Genomic DNA, 18,771 nt, shown 5'->3' on the forward strand with positions numbered 1-18,771 from the left:
TTAAAGGATTCGTAATACAGCGTTCTGCAGCGCTCAGGATGAGAACCCAGTCTGCGCCATTATCTTGTTCACTAAAGTTGTGAGCAGTGTACTCTAGAAAATATAAGAACATATTGGGAGATAATACATATAAACATAGTTGCCTGATGTCTGTTCAGGCAGAGTGCGGAGGAATTCAGACTTCTGTCCACTGTCTCTGCCCTTGAGATGCTGACTGGGCTCAGCTCAGAGCAGACCACATCAATAAAGACAAATGTGTAGAAGCAGGGAGGTGACTGGCCTGAAAATACTGTGCAGATCTAGAAAATAAAGAGTGCTTGGCCGTAGAAGGAGGGTGCCGAAGGATGTTCCAGTCCATAAAGGGTTGTCTTGTGAAAGGGGGTAGTCTTGTCGGGTGGGATGGAGAGTAGAAAGTGATCTAGAGACAGAATTGAGCTCAGTACAAAGGGGACCTTCATGAGGAATGGGCTGTCCTGAGGGAGTGAATTTCTGGAGGCTGGGAGAGCACCAGCCCCTGAGATTCTTCTGCTTCCGAAGTGTGAAGGCTGCATTTGAACTGGTGCGTCATTTTCCTGGGACGCTGGGCTGCCCCCCACGGACGGGGTGCTGGGCTTGGGCAACAAAGAAGACAGCCCTTGCCCAGGAGGTGCCCACGGTCTACCGGGGGATGAGCACACGGTGTGTTGTGAAGAGTTGTTTTGACTGTAGTTGCTGTAATGGGGAATTAGCAAAGGGAGCCCAAGAAGGGCATGGCTGCTCTGCGAGGAGCAGTCTGGAAGGGCTTCTCAGTAGAGCTAATAGCTGAACTGGGCTTTTGAGGGTGAATCCAGAGGCAGTGTGGAGGAGGGGAGCTCAGAAAGCGGAGCTGACGTGGGCCCTCTCCCTTAAGAACCCACTGAATTGAAGCGCGGATGGAACAGAGGGAGACAAGCGCAAGGTGGCGTGTAAAGTCCTCGTGAATGCTGCCGTGTGTGGCGGTGGGAGTGCCAGCCTCCCCGGCCTACCGGAACCACTGCCAGTTTACCAGCATTTTCCCACTGCGATTGTCACAGAAGCCATATTCAGTGAGCAGAGTTGGTGTCACGAGTGCCTCCTCCCCCGTACCTGATGATGAGACGGAGGCTATGAGAGCCAACTGGGCCAAGGCCGGGTGAGCCATAAGGGGCCAAGATGGGCCTGGGACCTTGCCCGTTGGATCCCGTGGGCTGGAGCCCTCACGGGCTTGTGTTTGGGGTGATACCTGGGAAAGCAGGCAGGAAACCAGGAGGCAAGCCTGGCTCACGTCAGGCATCAGTTTGGGCCTGATTAAACCCAATGGGCTACTGTTCTTAACAAAACAGAAGAAGCTGATAATTGATGCATGTATTGATTGGACCATTGACCATCCTGCTGTGAAGATTTGAAGGAGAAAACTTAGAGGAAAGATTACACCCGCTGGGCCTGGGGGTGGTACCCTGGAGCAGCAAAGAGTGTGGGTACTGACTGCTTTATTGGGCAAATCACTGAATCACCCGAGCTTCAGTGGTTCTTATGTATAAAATGGGGTTAACTGTGCCGGCTTTATATGCTATAGATGAAAAAGGGCAACACATAGAGAAAGGCCTTCATAAATTAGGCTGTTCTCATGATTGTTCTTTTTTTTTTTTTTTTAAGGTGTTATTTATTTGAGAGAGTGAGCATGAGCAGGGGGAGGGGCAGAGGGAGAGGGAGAAGCAGGCCTTCCGCTGAGCAGGGGCTCGACCCCGGGAGTCTGGGATCATGACCCGAACTGAAGGCAGACGCTTAACCAATTTAGCCACCCAGGCGCCTCCTTCTGGTTGTTCTTACTGTGACTTACCGGAGACATGTACATAGTGTTGGGGAAGAGGAGTAATAATAATGGTGATGACGTTAGTAACAGCTCCGGCTTTTTAAACATACGCTGGGCATTGGGTGCCACAACAGACCCTGGAATGGGACGGAGAGCAGCCCCTGGAGGTAGGGGCACCTGGTCGGTGGGGGAGGCCAGGGTGCTGTCAGAGCCCTGGAAGAAGCACCCAGCCCTCCTGGGGATCAAAGGGAAAGAGGCTCATCCGTTCCTGTGTGCATCAAGACTTTTGTGAACACCCACTAAGGGCCAGGCCTGTATCAGGACAGAGAACATTCCAGATGGAGTCCGTGACCAAAGCGGCAACTGCCCATCTCCTTGCCTTGCTAAGGGATGCCTGCCTCTTGGTTTTGTTGAGCAGTTCCCACTCCTGCTGACAGCCACCTGCGGTCAGGTGGGCGGGGCGGAGGGGCGAGCTCGTGAGACTGGCTTCCAGGAGAGAAAGTCCGTGAAGGGGGGAAGGGCTCACCCCGGACTCCAGTTAGACCCTGGCACGTAGTAGGTGTGCAGGAAATGGGCGTTCTCATCGTCCTGTGTGAGTGAAGCTTGGCATTTTCGCTTTTAGTCTAACCAGCTTTCCAAGAAAAAGCAGAGCTTGGCAGAGGGCGCGGCTCACCTCCAGTGCGGCAGGCAGGGCTGAGCGCTTTGTAGCTGGATAACAGGAGGGGGTCGGGAAAACGGGGGACTTGTCCCCAAAAGTCTTCAAGGGAGGAGCCATCCTTCCGACCTTTGTGTACCTGCTCCTTGTGCCCTCACTGAGGGGCTGGGAGGGGTGGAGGGTGGGAGCCAAAGTCCTACCAGCACGTGGGTTTATGTCCTGCGCGGGATGGGCCTCCGCTGTCCCCTTCAAGGTCTGAGGCCCGGCTGGTCCACTCAGAGGCTGGGTTGCAGCCCTTCCCAGACTCATGTGCCTCCATGCCTTGAGTCACCTTGTCAGCATGCTGACTCGGATTCCTAGACCCCCTGAGATGTTTGCGTTTCAGACACGCTCCCAGATGATGGCTGGCTGTGGACCACCCTTTGAGAAGGAGGGCGGCAGCCAGCCAGCGTCCCACCTGCATGCCCTCCACGCTCTGTCACATGCGTGCTGACCCAAGTGCTACTTTGGGAGTGCCGCCGTGCCCTGGGCCTTCTGGAGCCTGCTCTGCGCAGCCCTGCCCGGGGAGGTGGCCACATGCCCCGAGGCCCTCATCGGTAGCAGGGGTCGGTCCCTGGGGCGTGTCCTACCCTGTCTCCCAGGGTCCTCAGTGAGGCTGAGCCCCAGTGGCTGACACCAGGAGCCTGCTTGCCTGCTCCGGAACACACTCAGTCCTGGCTTTCTCCCCGAGTTCGCCTTCTCCATAAACTCTCCTCACCTCAGGGTCTGGTCCTGGGGAACCCACGTGCGGGCGTGGTCAGTTGCAATCCCTTCCGCCCCTCAAAGCAGAAGAGGAGTTCACTGGAAGTTTCTCAGGAGGCTCCAGGAGCACACTGAGAAGCCAGACAAGGGCCTGGGGAAGCCCAGGCGCAGGAGATGGGGTAGCCAGGATCGCATGGCCCGGGGCTGCCCACACCCCGCTGCGGAGGCACCACGGCTGCCTGTCCCGTTGGCTGGGCCTGTGTCACCACACCAAGCTTCGGCCTCCAGATGGGGGCGAGCAGGAGGACCTCCCCACTTGGCTCTCCAGAGTGGGGGTGGGCACAGGCCGCCTCCGAGATGACTCACAATAGGGGAGTTACCTTTAAACAGGACGCAGGGCTGGGATGCTGGGTTGACTCTCTTCAACCCCAAAATGTTCACTGCAGCCATGTCCGGCATCAAGTAACGGAGTGTCTGTCTGTGCGGTAGGAGAGGACACTGCTGATGGAAATGCTGAGCAGCGACCGGCCCCGAGGAGACCGTCCCCTTGGGCATTTGGGCTCAGTGGCCCTGGAGGAGGCGGTGATCTGAGCCCTTAACTGGAGGCGTCATCACCCCAAGTTCCTTTAGGGTGGTTAGCAATTCAAGGGCTGGTCCCTCCCATTCAGTAAAGAAATGATTTACTTTTCAGTGGCTCTTGGTGCTCTAGGGGACTTCCTCTCTGGCCCCAGGAACTGAAATGGACTAGCCGTACATTCTAAGAAACAGCCAGAAAATCACCCCTGGCATGAATGGGATCCAGTCCTCGTTCCATTTAGTTATCATTACTCCTGCCTTCCTCCTGCCTCTCCCCAAGAAGGGCCTGAACCCACAGGACTGGCAGCGGCCTCCACCACACGGGGAGGATGGGGGGGAGGAGATGCCCGGGAAAGTGCCAGACGGGGCCCTGAATGAAGATCCACTGCTGGGGCTCTGTGAGGTGGTGCTGTTGACCTTTGGGGAGAGGAACAGGAAGTTGAACTGGGCCTGTTGCCTCGGAGACTGAGGTGACCACCCAGCTCTCCTCCTCTCAGGACTCTGGCTCCGTCTGTGACATTACGTGTTTCAGTCAGGACCTGTTCACGGTGAGGAAAAGGGAGCCCCCTGGTCTGTTTCTTGTGCTGGCTTATACTTCAGAGCTGATTTGTTGGGTCCCACCCATTTTTCAGGCCAGGCCACATAGATTGGTGTCTTTGGATGAGGAGCCCGTTTGAGGTCCTGTCCACCCTGCAGGCTGGTAGGGGTGTCAGTTGGTCCCAACACATCTGTCTAGACAGCAGGAGCTGAGGGGTGGGGTGGGTTTCTGGAAAGCCATATAGACCCAGGGAAAGAGCAGATCTCTCTTGGGTAGGGCCTCACTCCTGGGGAGGGATGCCAGTCCACTCCTGCTTTTGCACCTGCTACTGGGAGACTCTGAAGTATTGGTTTTGCAGGTGTGGCCAGGACCACCTGCCTCCCCATCCAGGAGCATCTGGCCCAGGGCTGCCCACACCCCTGCTTCTGAGGGTACTCCTCCTCCCGCCCTGACCAGTCCTCGCCCTCCCTCTGTTCTAGAAGATAGACTGTAGAACGCCACCCTACAGTCTCAGAAGGCGGGATCCAGAAACTGCCATTTGTCCTGAACCCTCATCCGGATGCTGCTTATGTGAAAAGTCTGGAAATTCTTGTTTTCATTCTTTTTGAGGTGCCTGCTAGAGGCAGAGATTCCTTTCCTCTCTGGCAAGCTAACTCAGCAGTCCCTGGATTCCCAGCAGATCTACGATAAGGAGTCTGTCTTCCCCGACACCTAGAGCAGTGCGTCTGTTGTGTTTTCCCTCTGGAGACAGACAGACTCAAGGGCTGAAGGTTGCTCGGGACAGATTTCAGGAGGATGCTGAGCCCAGAGGCGGGGCCAGGCTCAGGGCAGGTGGAGTGGGCCGTTGCTGTTAGACAGTGAGTGAGGCTTGTCAGACTCCCTGGCCTGAGGCTGGCCCCGGGAAAGGCATCAAGTCATGGGGGCCAAAGCCAGTGTTGAAATTCCAGAGCTAGTGCTAACACCCCGATGTTGGACAGCCTGACAGCTTTTCCCTTCCCTCCCCAACAGGTGTGCGCCTTGACCGAGTGCGTGGAGGCCGCCAGAAATACAAACGACGGCTGGACTCTGAGAGCAGCCCATACCTGAGCTTACAGATTTCTCCGCCCGCTAAAAAGCCATGTGAGTGCCAGGGCCGTCCATGCTCCTTCTGCCCCATCCATGCCTGGAACGTCTGGCATCCCCTGGGGGCAATGCCACCTTCCCACTGCTGGGTATGGGACAGTGTGCCTCGTGGGGAGGTGGCCTCAGTGCCTGGCTTGGTGTGGGGTGCTTCCGGCTTCATTCAGAAGGCCTTTCCGTGCGAGATCTACAGATTACGTCTCCAACAGAGACACGGGCCCCACCGTCTAGAACATGTCCCCCCTCACCCTCCACTCAAAGCAGGGTCCTCTTGAGAGAATTCAGCAGCAGCTTCCCTTGGAGAGATATTTGTCGAGAGCCCAAATCACCAGAGTCAGAAAGGGAGGAGAGATGACCTGCTGGGACTCCCCAGAACCTGAATTTTTTTTCCTGAGCCCCTTCCCTTTTTCCCCAACATTTACATGCTTCCTCTGGTCGTTGGCAGTGACCAAGATTGTCTCCTACCTGCTGGTGGCTGAGCCGGACAAGCTTTACGCCATGCCTCCCCCTGGCATGCCTGAGGGCGACATCAAGGCCCTGACCACTCTCTGTGACCTGGCAGACAGGGAGCTCGTGGTCATCATCGGCTGGGCCAAGCACATCCCAGGTGAGTCACATAGGGCTAGGGGGAGGGTGGAGCCAGGATGCTCAGCCACTGTCCCCATGGCCGTGGTCCTGATGCCTGGGAGCCGGGGACCCAGGGGCCAGGTTTTCTTCTGGGCTCCTTTTCTCTCCTTGTGGGATTGGAGGTAAGCAGGTGTGTGAAAGGTCCAGTAATGTTCCTGAACCACTAGCAGCCCTTCAGATCCTGTTACCATTCTAGCGGGGTGATGATGGCATTCACGGTAGGTTAAGATTCGGAGAGCAAGTTCTTTTGAATCCCTGAGGGCCAAAGAAGGGTTTTCTTGTAGACCTTATTGGAAATGGCTAGGACAATGCAGGAGAGGATTGAGTCTCTTGCTTCCTTTAGAGGCCAGTGGACTGGAGTGCTTAAGCACAGAGACTGGGGAATGGGACTTTGGGATTCAAGTCCTGGGTCTGCAGCTGACTAGCTGTGTCACGCTGGGCGGGTCACCGAGCCCCCTGTGAATAGGGAATAAGAGCCGCGCCTCTTCGTGGGCTTTGACGTGAGGGTGAACTGGGAGTATGAGTGTGGTGGACGGTACACGCTAGTGTTCACTGCGCTCCCTGTTGCCGCGGGCCCGATGGTGAGGGAGGCCTGCCTCTGCATGGGATGTGTCCTAAATACGCTTCGGGTGATGCCGACTTCCTTCACTGTGTCTCCGCAGACCTGTCTTTTAGCTTCTTTCTTCTGGCTGAACTGTGGAAACAGTTAGTTGTGTAGACACCGATACCCACATCTGTTGCATTGCACACATGTTGGGAGTTTTCTGAAGTCTTTGCGGTTTATTCCTTGTACGTTTCTAATAGCTCATCTCCTGGTGTGGTGGGGACGTTCTCTTCCTCTGGCAAAGATCCATGGCAGCTCTGTGACATGGGGCAGTTCATCTTCTGTCGCTAGACCCTGCAGCTCTGAAAAATGACTGCGGCATGCACGTGATACAGCGAACGTGTCCTGGGCTTCAGATGCCGAGGCCCACAGCTGATGCGGGCGAGTCAGAACGTCTGTACGTAAGACGTGTGCACACCTCCAGGAAGGAGTCTTCCTGCAGACCAGGGCTCGGGAGGTGATGCTGGTGTCGTGCAGCTGGCAGGAAGCGTAGCATTCCTTCCGCAGGGACTCCCTGGCGGCCCCTGGCTTCTGACTCGGGGCGGGCTCACGGGGGATCTGGGCTGGAGCGCCCTTACTGAGGAGCTCAGCCTCTTGGGATGACACACTCAGTAGTTTTGAATCTGGCCTGTGCTGATTCAGCACAGATGGGGGGTCAAGCCACTGCTTAAGACACCTCAGCCTGGATTGCTCCACTAACCCAGGGCCAAATCCGGGACAGCTCCCCCTGCCCCTCACACCCTGCCCTCCCCGGCATCGCACGCTCCTTCCCCCGCTGCGTCCCAGCAGTAGCTCAGGAGTGGCTCCTGGCGGCCCCCCAGGTCACTGCTTCCTTGTCCTGCCGCCAGTCCCCTCAACGCCTCTAGAAGAACCAGGAGGCGCTGTCTCCCTTGCACCCACTCTCTCCCGTGTCTGCCCGCCCCCCGGCTCCATCTCCCGTCGGTGCCCACCAGCAGGGCGGTGGGCAGAGCGGAGTGGCCTTCGGGGGCACGGACTTTGGATTCAGGCCGACCTGAGCTCTGATCCCAGCTCTGTCCTTCAGGGCCTTGCAAGGGATCTCCTTTCCCTGAGCTTAGTGTCCTTGCCTGTGAATCGGGAATCTTAGTCCAGCCCCCCGCACACAGTGGGTGCTTGATAAGTGGCCGGACCCTGACCGTGTGGTTGTCTTTGCTAATAGTATGAAAAGCCTCCTTTCACATCTTCATTTTTCTTTGTCCAAAGCTGAATTCTTTTTGATTAAAAAATAAAATAAACATAGGGGCTCATTTGTCTGTCTGAAACACTAATTTGCCTGTTTTGCATAAATTTGCATGCTGAATTATTTGGGCCTGACCTTCTAGTGTTTAAGGTAAAATTAATTAAGAGTCTCCTGCCACTGCGTGTAAACCTTCCATTAGGGGTGATGACATAGCAAGTGCCTGATACATTTAAACTAATTGACTTAAGATGAGACAGAAAACTCACTCGCAGACCTGCTCACTAGCCCTTAGGGAGGGAGAGCAAGCCAGAAGGAGCAGGTTTAGCAGGGTAGGTGCAGGCCAGGGCACCCCCCCACCCCAGGACTGCTGTCCGTCCTGCCCATGCTGGATCCTGGACGGCAGAAGGACTGGCTCCTTGAGACGGCTCAGGTTAGCGCCCAGCCCACTTAACATAAGCGCAGGAGGCGGTCTCTCCTGGCTCAGTATGGGCTGGCCTCTCCGTATCTGTTCGGAGCCTGGCACACAGAGGGCGCTTCATACTTGCCTTCACGTGCATTTATTGAGCGTTAACTCTATGTAAGGTCTCCTGCTGGGAGTTGTGGCTGATATAAAGAATTAGATGAATTTCTGCCCCAAGGATCTCATTTGGGAATAAGATGGATAATTTTTTTAAAAAAATAAAATACTTTTTCATGGAAAATTCTAAACATAAAAAAGAGACCGAATAGTGTTAGGAACCTGCATGAATGCTGCTTCAATGTGATCACCCCACAGCCCATCTCCTGTCCCACACACTTAGAATGCAGCAAGAACCACCACGGGACCGAGTCCCCAGGCAGGAGGGGCGCCAGGGGCTGGGGGGGCAGAGAGCAGAACCCGAGCTAGGCCTTCAGGATGATGGGCGGTGGCCATCAGAAGGGCACCAGGGCGCCACGAACACAAGTTTTCACGCTGAGCCCAGAAGCTGACCTGTGCACACGGGCACTGGGCGACCAGCGTGGCCAGGAGGAAGGATCATTTGGGCACAAACTCATTTCCCAGCAGCCCCGCTCCTTTCACTCCTGTTTTTGAGCACAGAGGACACTGTCCCACGGGTGAGTTCCGTGGGGAACGGGGGCTGATGGCGATACACACAGACTAGCGGCCGTCCATTCCAGTCTGTCTGCAGTTGCCCTACGCCGCACGCAGGCTTTTACCTTGAGTTGAATTCACCGCGTCCTGTGTTGCCGGGGGACGAGCCCAAGTCTTTAGAGTGCCCACCCCTGTTCCCCATGAGCGACACATGCGCCCTAGAGGCAGCAGCCTTTGCGAAGCCGTGGGTTTCCCTTGCTGAGCTGCAGCCTCTAGACGTTATGAGCCAGCAATCCCACCACCCCAGGCGGCCCGGAGGCTGCCCCCGCCCAGGAGAGCCCCCTCCTGCCGGCGCTGCCTGGCCCAGGCTGACAGTGCACAGCTCTGCAGGGGACCCCCCAGAGGCCTCCTACGGAGGGTTCCTCAGCAGCCCCGCTCCCAGGTAGCCACCGTCTGGCTCCCGCAGGGGAGAGAATGCCGGTGGCCAATGAAATATGGGTTGCCGAGTGACAGCAGCTGTGTCTGGAGTGGCCTCAGATCCTATAATTACATCTCCCTTTATTACCTCTGCTAATGGCCCTCCAGGTCGACAGAAACGATAATAAATTAACAGATTATGAACTCCACTTGCCACAAATTATGTGCCCTTTTTTTTTTTTCTTAAATTCTAGGAGCTCATGCTGTCAAATCACTGGGGGATGGGGGCTTGGGAAGAGCCTGAATGTTATCAGATCCTTTGGTGCAGATAAAGCAACTTTGGGGGGAGGGGCAGCAGAGCTCAGGTGGGAGACCTGGGGAGACGGGTGGGGGCAGCAGCCAGCTTGGGCAGGACCTCAAGGGGGCAGTGCATGACGCCCCTGGGACGGGCCAACGCAGCCTCTCCCAGCAACAAGCCCTGTCCCAGAATTGCTGATTGCCTGATGGAGGAGGAGACCCAGTCCAGCGCAGAAGAACAGAAGTGCAAGGTGCTTGGCTGAAGGGCTGGGCGGAGGGCTTCAGCCCTTCATTTGGGTTTAAATAAAAGGAAGAATATGTGCTTCTAGTAAAGATGTCAGATGGGACAGAGGGATGGGTATTATGAGCTCCAGATCCCTCATCTTTCTTAACCATCCTTCTGGGAATTTCCTGTGCATGTGTGCGTGCGTGTGTGCACGCACGTGTGTTCTCCCCCCACCGTAGGACCGTTCTTGAATGCTGCTTTACATCCTGCTTCTTTCATTTAATTATGTAACATAGCAGCCCTTACCTTGTGCTGGGCAGTAGACTAAGTGTTCCACACATCAGCTTATTTCATCCCAGCAGTCCCATGAGGGAAGCAGTAGTAGTAGTAGTATGCCCATTTTACAGAGGAGGAAACTGAGGCACAGAGACGTGGACGTGCCTAAGGTCACAGCCAGTGGCTGGCAGAGCTAGGATTCCAGCAGACAGTCTGGCTCTGGTGTCTGTTCCCTTAGTAGTTACGTCTTCCTTGTGTTCTTAGGTATCTTTCCACACCCACGAAAATCTACCTCATTCTTTCTGGTGGCTTCTAATGTGCCATTCATTTAGCTAATAATTACGTTTATATAGTAATTACATGTATCGCATTAGTTACATTTAGGTTGTTTCCGGCTTGGGGTCATTACAGACTGATCTAACAAACATTCTTTCCCATTTATCTCTGTGTGGTTGCGGGAGGAAGTCCTAGCAGTGGACTTGCTAGGTTGAAGGGAGCAAGCCTTTGTTTTCTGCTTGATTTAGTTGTATTTTGAGAACATCTTAAATGTGGACAAGTTCAAAAGCCAAAACTAGATAAAAATGTGCCCACAAAACCCTCCCTTCCAGCCCTGTTGCCTCTCCTCCTTCCTCCTAGAGCTGTTTTTATTTTTCATTTTCCATTTTCTCTTCTAGTGTTTATTTCTTCAAGTACGAGGAAATATTTGGGCTCTTTCAAATATGAGACCATAGCACATATGTCTCCCCTGAGTTGCGCAGAGTGAAGCGGGCTCTGTGGACCGTTCAGCACTTCGGAGAGGACATTTGGATTTTCAGAGCCTCTTCCAGCTCCTTTTGAAGGAGGAGGAGAGAAGTTAGGGGCCGGGTCCACTAGCGGAGAGGTCTAGCCTTGGAGGGAGACACAAACTCTCAAGAGGTGCCGTCTCCCCTCCTCCCGCCGCCTATCTCTGGCTTGTACACAAGGGGCAGCGGTGGCGAAGTCTGAACTTGTGTCTGCAGGGCGAAGAGGGTGCACTGAGTTCTTCGTGGGTCCCTTTTCTTGTCACCTAGGAGTCAGGGCCCAGTGGCATGTGTTTATTCGACTCTGCTAGGAATATGCATTGGGCGTCTTCTTTGTCCCAGGCCTGGTGCTCGGCAGTGGGGGCGGGAAGATGGGCAGCACAGGGCAACCCATCCCAGCACCCCTGGGTGTGCTCACCGGCAGCGCCCTCGCCACCCGCTTCGGAGCTCCTCTCACCCTTCAGGGCTCGGTGTGTTTTCAGAGCCCCTCCATCTCTCTGGTTCTTCGAACTGTCCGAACCACGAGGTCCCAGCAGAGCTCGGGGCGTCCCTTTCCTTCTTGACTGCGAGCTCTTGCACCCGGGGGCCAGTTCTGGTTCGAGTTTGTCATTCTGTCCACAGCGCCTGGTGCTTAACCGGTGCCCAGTGAGGAATGGCCAAACGAATGAAGAGACAGAAGCGTGCTGTTAACACTAAGGATGGTACCTGTGTGATGGGCCTCACAGGGGTCTTTTCTCCTTCCTTTCCAGAAGCCTCCCTCCTCCCTCACGTCCCTTTTTGCCACCTTCCGATTCAGTTGTCTGTTAATTTCGCCCTGTCCACCTCCTACGTCTTCCCCCCCAGTCTGTCTGCTTCCAGAGCAGCCCCCCACGTCCCCGCGTGCACACACCCTCACGAGCCGGCTGATTGGGATCTGTTAATTAATGTCGCCCAAGGCCTCTCCCGCTCAGAGGCCCGATAAGGGGAATTGGATGTCCATTCTATCTGCGTTTTATTACCCCCCGGCTGTCCCTGCCGCCACAGGCTGCCACACCCCCCCGTGCACACCAGGATGCAGACAGCATTCACGCACCTGGCCCGCCGGTGCCACAGCCTCTCCCCGAGGAGGTGCGTGGGTCCAGGCCTGCCCCCGGCCATCGGTGACATTGCCCAGCTGTTTTGTCAGTCACCAGCGGTGCTGGCAGCCAGCCGATGGGCCGAAGCCAGGGGAATACAGATCGCACTCGGGAACCGTGGTGACTGGACTAAGAGGCTGCTCTCCGGCAGAGGGGGACCCATGCGCTGGTTTGAAAATGGAGGGGGACAGTGGGGTCTAGACTCAGGGGACAGCAGGTGAGAGTAGGACAGACTCCATGGAAACCCAGAGCAATGGGCCTGTCCGGAAGCTTGGGACCACCCCAGGCCTCCAGCTATGCCCAGAAGGGAGAGGAGAGTCCTGCCAACAGCTCGCTACTAACAACAAAAGCAGTAATGGTAACGACCGCCTCAGGCATCCCCTTGCTCAGGCTCGCTGGGCATGAAGGCGAGGGGAGTGGAGCTGACTGCTGTGGTGCCCCGCCTCTTCGTCCTGCAGCCCCCACATCCGCGGCACCGTGCACCGTGCGGGGGCAGGTGCCAGTCAGCCAGTGAAGGAGCAGCTCACCCCCGGAAATCCCCTCCTCCCAGGGCCCACGACGCACGGTGCTTGTCGCTCTTTCCTTCAGTCTGGCGTATGGTCACTGCGGCCGCCAGTCGCTGAGTTTCTGGTTGAAGTTACTGCCTTGTGTTTGGTGGCCAAGGGGTTAGAAAGTCAGCTTCCCTCCCTCCCTGTCCTCCTCCTCCCCCGCCTACTACTTCTCTACCCTCCCTCTCAAGTCAAGACGTTCATCGTTCCGTGCCTAAGTGCACGTGTAATGCAATTCCGGACACACTTCTCATTTGGTAGAAGACTTTCATCTCATCACCAGTAACAGTTGTATGAGCTCCGTGAACACGATGTATGTTGCAAATCGTGGTCGCATGTAGACCTCCTGTGAGTCTGAAGCAGGTGCTACAGTTCTACCCATTTCATAGAGGAGGACACTGAGGTTTGGGGCAGTTACACAGCTTTCCCGCGGTCAGCCTCCAGCTGGCAAAGGGCAAGTCGGGATTCAGGCCCAGGCAATCTCCCGAGCCCATTGGACGAGATGGGGACATAATTCTGGAGCCATCCCCATCACGGACCTCCTTTCACTCTGGAGTCAGCCTCCTCGCTAGCAAGGAGGGGGAGACCCCCATGATTCTAAGCTCACAGAATGCAGGACAGCTCGGGTCATTTTTAGGTGGAGAGCGATGACAGGGCAGCAGGGGTCTGACCCCTGGAGGACAGGCTGCCTGTGAGAAAGTGCCCCCTGACCCTGGGGTCTCTGGAGCTCTTAGCTGCCCCAGGCTGTGGTCACTGGGGGCGGGGGGCGGGTATCACTGGCCAGGAACAGCTGAGTCCTCTTTCCGGGTTGGGCCCTTGGGTCCACACACAGCTGAGACTCGGCACTGAGGATCGGCTGTCGCTTCAGAACACCAGAAGCTCCCCTGGTTGAGCAGAGAGGAATCTGAAAGTCCCCAGGGGGAGCGGACCCTGTACTGCTGTCTCTCGATTCCACTATGAATTTAATAACTCCTTATGTTACAAATGCATTTAGTTAAAAAGCCCCTACAGCGTAGAACTAACGGTAATAGTGATAACAACTGTCAACATGTCCTGAGCTCTTGCTGGGTACGTCGTTCCCACGAATTCCCTGTCTGACTCACTGACCAAGGAGGGACTAGGAGTGTAGCGGGTACCGAGGCAGGGGCGGGATCCGGAGGGGCCCGGGCCCACCTCCTCCAGCCAGCCCACCTGACGGCTGCCGCCCTCCCCGCCCCTCCTTCCTGCAGGCTTCTCGAACCTCTCTCTCGGGGACCAGATGAGCCTGCTGCAGAGCGCCTGGATGGAGATCCTCATCCTGGGCATCGCGTACCGCTCGCTGCCCTACGACGACAAGCTGGTGTATGCGGAGGACTACATCATGGACGAGGAGCACTCCCGCCTCGCGGGGCTGCTGGAGCTCTACCGGGCCATCCTGCAGCTGGTGCGCCGGTACAAGAAGCTCAGGGTGGAGAAGGAGGAGTTCGTGACCCTCAAGGCCCTGGCTCTGGCCAACTCAGGTAGGGCGGGTGTGGGGCCCGCAGCGGGAGCTTCCGGAGGTCTCGTGGGGCCCGGGGGGCGCAGCTCTGGGGCCTGTGCGCAGCTCTGGGGCCTGTGCGCGGGGCCGCCGTGAGGGGCGGGATGGCATGACGGTGCAGAGCTGCTCGTCACCGGAGGCTGCGCAGGGGTTGACCTGGAGCCCAGAGCGGGTTGATGAAGGCCAGCGGTAGGCAGGCGCTGCCCGACCCTGGGGTCGCCGGGCACTAGACTCGGCCTCGAACGTCTAGCCCCGCACGCTGGTTAGGGACACGGATTCTGTAGCCACGTTGCTAAGAGTCAGATCCTGCTTCGACCCCTTGGCCAAGTCGCTTCCTTCTGTGCCTCATTTTCTTTATCAGTAAAATGGGAATAATAAAGAGTCCCTACCCCACCAGACTATGGAGGGGATTTGTTTATATATGATTATACGCACAGCATGCCCGGTGCATAATAAGTGTTCAGCCTGTTAAATAAATTAGCTATGAACTTAATTCTTACACGCAACCCTACGAGCAAGGTTCTCATGATTTTAACCCCATTTTATGGATGTGGGAACTGAGGCCTCGGGAGGTGAAGAAAATTGCCCAGGGTGACACTATTAAGGGGTGTCAGAGGTAGGACTCGAACCAAAGTCTTCTGATTGCAAAACCAACCCCCAGCTTATAACTGCGCCTTGAATCTCCCAGTCAAATCGCTCAGGTACAAGAGAGAAAAACCTCCCCAACTGAGTTGTCTGGACTGTCATAAAAAAGGAGGCTTCATGGGGCGCCTGGGTGGCTCATTCGGTTAAGCGTCTGACTCTTGATTTCGGCTCAGGTCGTGGTCTCGTGGTCTTGGGATCGAGCCCTATGTCTGGCTCTGTCCTTAATGGGGAGTCTGCTCGAGGATTCTCTCTCCTCCTCCCTCTTCTCCTCCCCCTGCTCTCTAGCGAGCTCTCTCTAAAATAAATAAATAAATCTTCAAACAAATTTTTTTCATTAAAAAAAATAAGAAGGCTTCACTCCATCCCTTCAGCCCCTTGGGCCAGCTTCTGGCTGGACTCTGGGGAGCGGGGCTGGGCATTGGTGATGCAGGTGAGCGAGCTGACTGTAGTCTGTGTCCAGAGTTAGGGAGCGCCCCCACTGTGCCAAGCGGGGGCTGGAGAATGCAGGGGAGAGTCAGGCTCCCTGTCCTAAAGAGAGCGTATCAGGCAGTTGCTACAGGGCAGCTTGTGTTAAGTCCATGGCTCAAGTCTGGGGAACCCAAGTGCCAATTCCAGCTCTGACACTTCGTAGCCGTGTGACGTTGGGCAAGTTGACAACAACCTTCCGTAGCCCTGTCCTGTGTGTGAAATGGGGATAGCCCAGTGTCTCCTCCAGCTACTTTGCTCTTAAATGATTGACCGAAGATAAAGCACTTAGCCCAGTGCCTGGCCTAGAGGAAATGTTCAATAAATATTAATTATTATCATTACTATTAATATTAGAGGAAACAAAGCGGGATCAGCACAGGGAAGAGGGAGAGCTGGTTCCCAGGTGGAGACAGTACAAATAGGGTAACCAGCTGGTGTGCTTGATACTGTCATGCTTTTAGTAAAAGTCCTATGTCCCGGGAAACCTCAGTCCCTGGCAAACCCAGACAGTTGGTCCCCCTCACAAATAGCTTCATAGAGAATGCAGGGGATGCTGCAGAGGCCCTGCTCAGCCCCCCTTTACTGGGTTAGAGCTCCCATGCCCCAGCTGTGGAGTTCTGCTGCTAACAGCTCCCAGCTGCCCCCTTCACCAAGCCCTCCCCTCACCTGCTCTGCCTGGAGAGTTCCATACATCGGCACCTTCAGCCGATGGTGACCCACACAGGGGAACAAAAGGCTGGGCTCCTGGCAGGGTGGGGCCGGAGCTCTGCATGGGTCAGGCCAAAGCCAAGGCCATACCCCCACCTTGCTTGCCCCCACACTCACCCTATCCTGCCTCCCTCCCTCCCTTTCTCCTGAAAACACACCCTCCAGAAATCCTATGCACCCGAACCCTAGTTTTGGGCTCTGCTTTCGGGGAATCTGATCTAATATGGAGAGGCAAGCATTTTTTTTTTTAGTTTAATTCCCTTTTATTAATAAACAAAGGCAAAATAATAATTAAAATTTTACAGGCTTCTATACAAACCATTTACATTTTAAGATTCCAAAATGGTAGTGTATTCTTAGTGAGAGAACGCTCATCCTGTTGGCGGTTTTTTTAAGTGGTTTTAAACTTACGGAACAGTTGAGCAGCTGGAGCTGCTGTTCTGTGCCCCCTTCCCACCCACCTCCACCACGCGCATCCACCCCGTCCGTGGAGTTTCCCCCATTGTTCACGTCTTGTGTTGGTGTGGTAATTTGTGACGGTGAATGAGCCAGTATTGATACATTATTAACAAGAGTCCCTGGTTGCCATTGGGGTTTACTCCTCGTGTTGTGTGGGCCTATAGATTCAACAAATGGGGAGCGACAGAGCTCCCCCATTACCTGCCCTACGGTGTTCTCACCCCTGGTGAGCCTGTGCCCCGGTCTCACAGGGAAGCACCGGAACCAGCCCTCCAGAGGGGCTGGGAGCTCGCGAGGCTGGAGGGAATGCCGGGGGCCGCAGAGGACACAGTGGGAATGGGGAGACCAGCAAGGCTGCGAGGTCTTGGAGGGCACGTCCTTGATTTTAGACACTCCTGACTGCTTCACAGCTGACCGAGAGCTCGAGAGCTCGAGCTGGCCCCTGGCGGGAGAGGAGAGGGAAGAGGTGGGAGGCCGGTCAGCTGTCACCTCCTCCCCACCCCTCACCGTCAGGCTGTGACGGCTTTCAGATGGCCTTTCAGCTTAGCTGGCGGCTCTTGGTCTGATCTCACAGGCATGTGCGTGCATGCACACATACACACGTATACACACACGACATGCACACGTGCACGTGCTCACACGCGTGCACACACAGACGTGCACATGCACACACAGACATGCGTGCTCACAAGTATAGACACTTGTACAAGCACTGACACACTTGCACACAGACACACATGCACACGCACACACGTGCACACGTGCTCACATACACGTACGCACATGCACACGTACACGCATGCAGATACGTGCGCACAGGCACACACAGCACCTGACGACTGGCTGTGGTTCAGTAACACGAGCCCATCAGCAGCCTCGCTGGCATCACGCGTGGCCTGAGTACACACCGTCACGCGAGGTGAAGTGCCGGGGAGCCGCACTCTCGCCCCGGTGGCATCTCCCAGCCGTCCTGCAGCCGTTGTGCGGCTCCAGGTAGTTGAGAAAGTCGCAGAGTTCGGGCGGCACAGGCGTGGCTGGAGGGGCAGCATCGGCCCCGGCGGGGAGTGGGGAGGAGTAGGGCGGGTAAGGCCAGACAGGCAGGTTGGGCTCAGACCAGAGGCTCCAGTGCTGTGAAGGGACCGGCTTGTATTCGGGTTGGTCTGGGGCCGTGAAAGGCGGTGCGGCAAGGTAGGACAGTCACCCATCAGACAGTTAGCGGAAGGAGAGGCAGGCGCCAGGAGATCATTGGTTCGGTCCCGGCGGCCGCCCCCAGGGCCACCATGGGTGCCACGGCTGAGGTTGTACACCCGGGACGGGACCACTCATGTGGCCCCGGGGGCTGACACGAGGCAGAAGGGTGAAGCACATCAGAGACAGGCTGGGCCCCCAAAGCCCAGCCCGTCAGGAGCCTGCTGGCCATCTTTCACCCCAAGTCCCGGCCATCTCCAAGGCTCCCTGACTGCAGAAAAAATTCATAGCCATTGATTTTGTAATTAACAGTTTATCAATGCCATCAATACAGACTCGCTGATGGATTGCAAAGAAATTAATCTTGCAATGTTATTTTATTTCATTTTTGGTCGAAGGCAGCTGCCAATTTCGGCCTCCTTGGGGAGGGTGGGGGGATGGGGCGAGGAAGCTGGCGGGAGGCAGTCTGGATGGCCATGTCCCAGGCTTACAGGGACCAGCGTGTCTTGGGTACACATTCTGGAACCAGCTGAGAGAGTAGGAGTGGAGCCATGCTCCGTCTCCAAGTGGCAAAGGAGAGTCCCCACTGCTTTGGTAACGAGGGGCAGGGCAGTGGCCGCGTGTTGGGCGTGGGTCCGCAGCGCGCTAAAGGCACTTGCCCCAGGCTGAGTCCTCACGATCATGATAATACTAATTTATCAGGGGCTTACTAGGTGCCTGGTCATGTGCTATTTCTTTTTAAGCGTCACCACGACCCTATGAGGTACGGAGGCATTTGCTCCATTTTACAGATGAGGAAACAATCTCAGGGAGCTTAAGTAACTTGGTCAAAATAACACAGCATCTAAGACTCCAGAGTCTTCTATTCCTCCTGCTATTTTTCTCCCAAGAGGAGGCGGGACCCCGGAGGCATGGGCTGAGTGTGGCCGCAGAAGGTCAGAAGGAGTTATTGGGGTCAGCCAGTTGGAACAGCGGCCCTTGGTGGTTTGGCGCCTCAACTAACGCAGCGTGCAAAGGCATTGCCCTGCTCTTTTGAGGAACCCGGCAGCCTCGCCCCGCCTTCCTTGGCAGCCTACCCAGAGCTTCCAGTTCACTCGATCCACATGGCACCCTGGCCTGCCGACCTTTGGCAGGCGTTGGGCGCTGCAGTTCGGGGCGGTGGCTCGAGCTCTGTAAGGAGCGGCAGAGA

At 55.9% G+C, this 18,771-nt stretch overlaps 1 protein-coding gene across 2 annotated transcripts in view; it reads left to right on the forward strand.

Moving 5' to 3' along the window:
* ESRRB (estrogen related receptor beta) overlaps window positions 1–18,771 on the forward strand; it is a 169,120-nt gene that overhangs the window by 145,806 nt on the left and 4,543 nt on the right. For both annotated transcript variants that reach the window (XM_045807757.2, XM_045807756.2), the window contains exons 4-6: window positions 5,329–5,439; window positions 5,885–6,046; window positions 13,828–14,097. In XM_045807757.2, coding sequence (XP_045663713.2) covers window positions 5,329–5,439; window positions 5,885–6,046; window positions 13,828–14,097 — 543 coding nt within the window. The remainder of the gene's footprint in view (window positions 1–5,328; window positions 5,440–5,884; window positions 6,047–13,827; window positions 14,098–18,771) is intronic.

The sequence above is a fragment of the Ursus americanus genome, chromosome 26, assembly GCF_024610735.1.
Source record: "Ursus americanus isolate L20-20 chromosome 26, mUrsAme1.1.p, whole genome shotgun sequence".
NCBI classification, from domain to species: domain Eukaryota; kingdom Metazoa; phylum Chordata; class Mammalia; order Carnivora; family Ursidae; genus Ursus; species Ursus americanus.